We start from the raw sequence: 2,613 nt of genomic DNA on the forward strand, positions 1-2,613 counted from the left end.
CAGAGGTAACAATTTGACAAATATGGTGCAGCATTAGTAATTGGATTATTAGGTACAGAGGTAACAATTTGACAAATATGGTGCAGCATTAGTAATTGGATCATTAGGTACAGAGGTAACAATTTGACAAATATGGTGTAGCATTAGCAGTTGGATTATTAGGTACAGAGGTAACAATTTGACAAATATGGTGCAGCATTAGCAGTTGGATTAATAAGTACAGAGGTAACAATTTGACAAATATGGTGTAGCATTAGCAGTTGGATTATTAGGTACCGAGGTAGCAATTTGACAAATATGGTGTAGCATTAGCAGTTGGATTATTAGGCACAGAGGTAGCAATTTGACAAATATGGTGTAGCATTAGCAGTTGGATCATTAGGTACAGAGGTAGAAATTTGACAAATATGGTGCAGCATTAGCAGTTGGATTATTACGTACAGAGGTAACAATTTGACAAATATGGTGCAGCATTTGCAGTTGGATTATTAGGTACAGGGGTAACAATTTGACAAATATGGTGCAGCATTAGCAGTTGGATTATTAAGTACAGAGGTAACAATTTGACAAATATGGTGCAGCAGTTGAGTCATTCCAATATATTAGACAAATAATTGAGGTCTGCTGTACCGTATTTGTCTAATGTTAGAAAATCATTATTTCTTTTAATTTTTTGGCTCTTGTAACTGTATATTTATATGCTTTAGTATGACGTAGGCCATTCCTGTCTTTTATCTTTAATGATAGTGTACTATTGTGACATCGAAACACGTAGAAGGATTTAATAAATTTTTACTATTCGCGACTTTAAAACGTTGTTTTTAATGAAATTTAATTTCATCATAAAAATTCCTCTCGTAATTTTATTGCGTGTCTTGTTTTAAGATAATAAATAGTTAAACTTATTCAAAAGTTTTTGTTAACTTAATAATGCAGTCTAATAATTTGTATTCGATGCTTTAGTACTTGAACTTATAAATTATATCTGATGCTTAGCAAACGTTGCCTCTTAAAACCATGACGTTTGAAATATTTTAATTGTATGCCTTGGAAATCTAATCATTGCATAAGTTATTTGTGAAGCTTTTTTAGTTTTGTTTTATTTTGTCATTTATCAATTGTAATACCTGTAATACGTTGAACCGTCGACCCATTTTTGGTTTACAGCTATCAAATTTTCATATCCGTAGCCTTGTATCTTTAGTACACAACCCAAAATACTTATTGATGGAAGACTTATTGATGGATTTAACCTGCATTTGCGTTATGTGGTGAGGAAAACCGCGAAAACATTTCGCAGTTAACTGAAGGTTAAGGGTATTATAACCGATTATCCGTACTGAGGTTATTTTTCGTCACTACTGTGGTCGGTGCGAGCCGGAAGCAGAATCAATCACCACTTGGATTTGAATCAGGATCAGAGAGCTGCATTCCCTGAGCCACCGTGGCTCGCAACTTGTAAGTCGGAATGGGATTCTTTTTTATGGAAAATCCAAAACTGAAGGGAAAATTGGTGTTTCTCTTTGAGATTTTGAAGCTTTCCCTTGCCTCACCCACAAAGGGGAAGATATGAGCGTCGAATTTAGCATCATTGCATGCATTTTTTGAAAATATTTCCCATAAATATTTTTAGAATTTGTAAATTTCTCAAGATATTTTACCATTTCAATGCATTTTTGGCATTCTGTATATTAAACTCACTGAAATTAAACACTTCTCTTTTTTTTTCTTTTTCAGATTGAAAAGCTGACAGATTTAAACTTAAAATCTGAGTTGGAAAAGCGTCTGGTGCTTAGTAAAGATTCATTTACTGAACTATTCTTAAAAAAAAAGTGAATGAACATTCAAAACCTAAAAAATGATGGAAAATCAAGTTCTTTTTTATTATCTTTTCGTACGAAACAAATTTATTATAAGTATATAGTTATGGATAATATATTTAAATTCAATTTTAGAGTCAACACGGTTAAACTTTTACAAAGTTGTTCTTTACACATTATTGTGATGTATAAGTTAATAAATATGTGTTCCTATTTATTTTAACTATTTTATTTCATTTTTTCATAATAACACTAATTAGTCAAACTAACATTAGCTTAATTTAGTCAAACTAATCATTTCTGTTTATTCGCATAATACCCTATAAAATCAGTATTTACAATAAATTTGCATCCCGCAATGGACTGATCGTTAAGACACGGTTCCCAGCAGTTCACCGAAGTCAAGCATCAATGGCTGCGGTCAGTGCGCGGGTAGGTGACCACTTGGATCAGTCAGCGTAGGGACCGAGGGTGTGCGGTACGGTCCTCGTTAAACTGTTCTACCGTAAAGTGCTCGACTTCGCGTGCAGGTCGTCGGCCCATCCCCTCTGCTTAGGATCAAAATTGTGATGGCATGTCTTCGGATCATCCTCAGGGATGTTTCCCAGACCGTCGCCAATAGCCCATTGTGCAGCTCCAGTGCGACGTAAATCAACCACATACAACTACAACAACAACAAATTTGAAGAAATTTAAGTTTTGGTTTATAGCAAAACAGGTCAACTCATAAGTGAGTTGCAAAACCGACAATATCCAAAATAAATATAAAAAAAATCCCCTCCCTTCACTTGCC

General features: G+C 34.2%; 1 protein-coding gene across 1 annotated transcript in view; it reads left to right on the plus strand.

Annotated features, from left to right (window-relative positions):
- Positions 1-2,025, plus strand: part of LOC107445459 (WD repeat-containing protein on Y chromosome-like) — a 21,763-nt gene extending 19,738 nt beyond the window's left edge. The window contains exon 8 of the mRNA XM_071178440.1: positions 1,738-2,025. Coding sequence (XP_071034541.1) covers positions 1,738-1,836 — 99 coding nt within the window. The 3' untranslated portion in view covers positions 1,837-2,025. The remainder of the gene's footprint in view (positions 1-1,737) is intronic.
- The last annotated feature ends 588 nt before the right edge of the window (positions 2,026-2,613 follow it).

Source organism: Parasteatoda tepidariorum, chromosome 3 (assembly GCF_043381705.1).
Source record: "Parasteatoda tepidariorum isolate YZ-2023 chromosome 3, CAS_Ptep_4.0, whole genome shotgun sequence".
In the NCBI taxonomy this organism is placed as follows: Eukaryota; Metazoa; Arthropoda; class Arachnida; order Araneae; family Theridiidae; genus Parasteatoda; species Parasteatoda tepidariorum.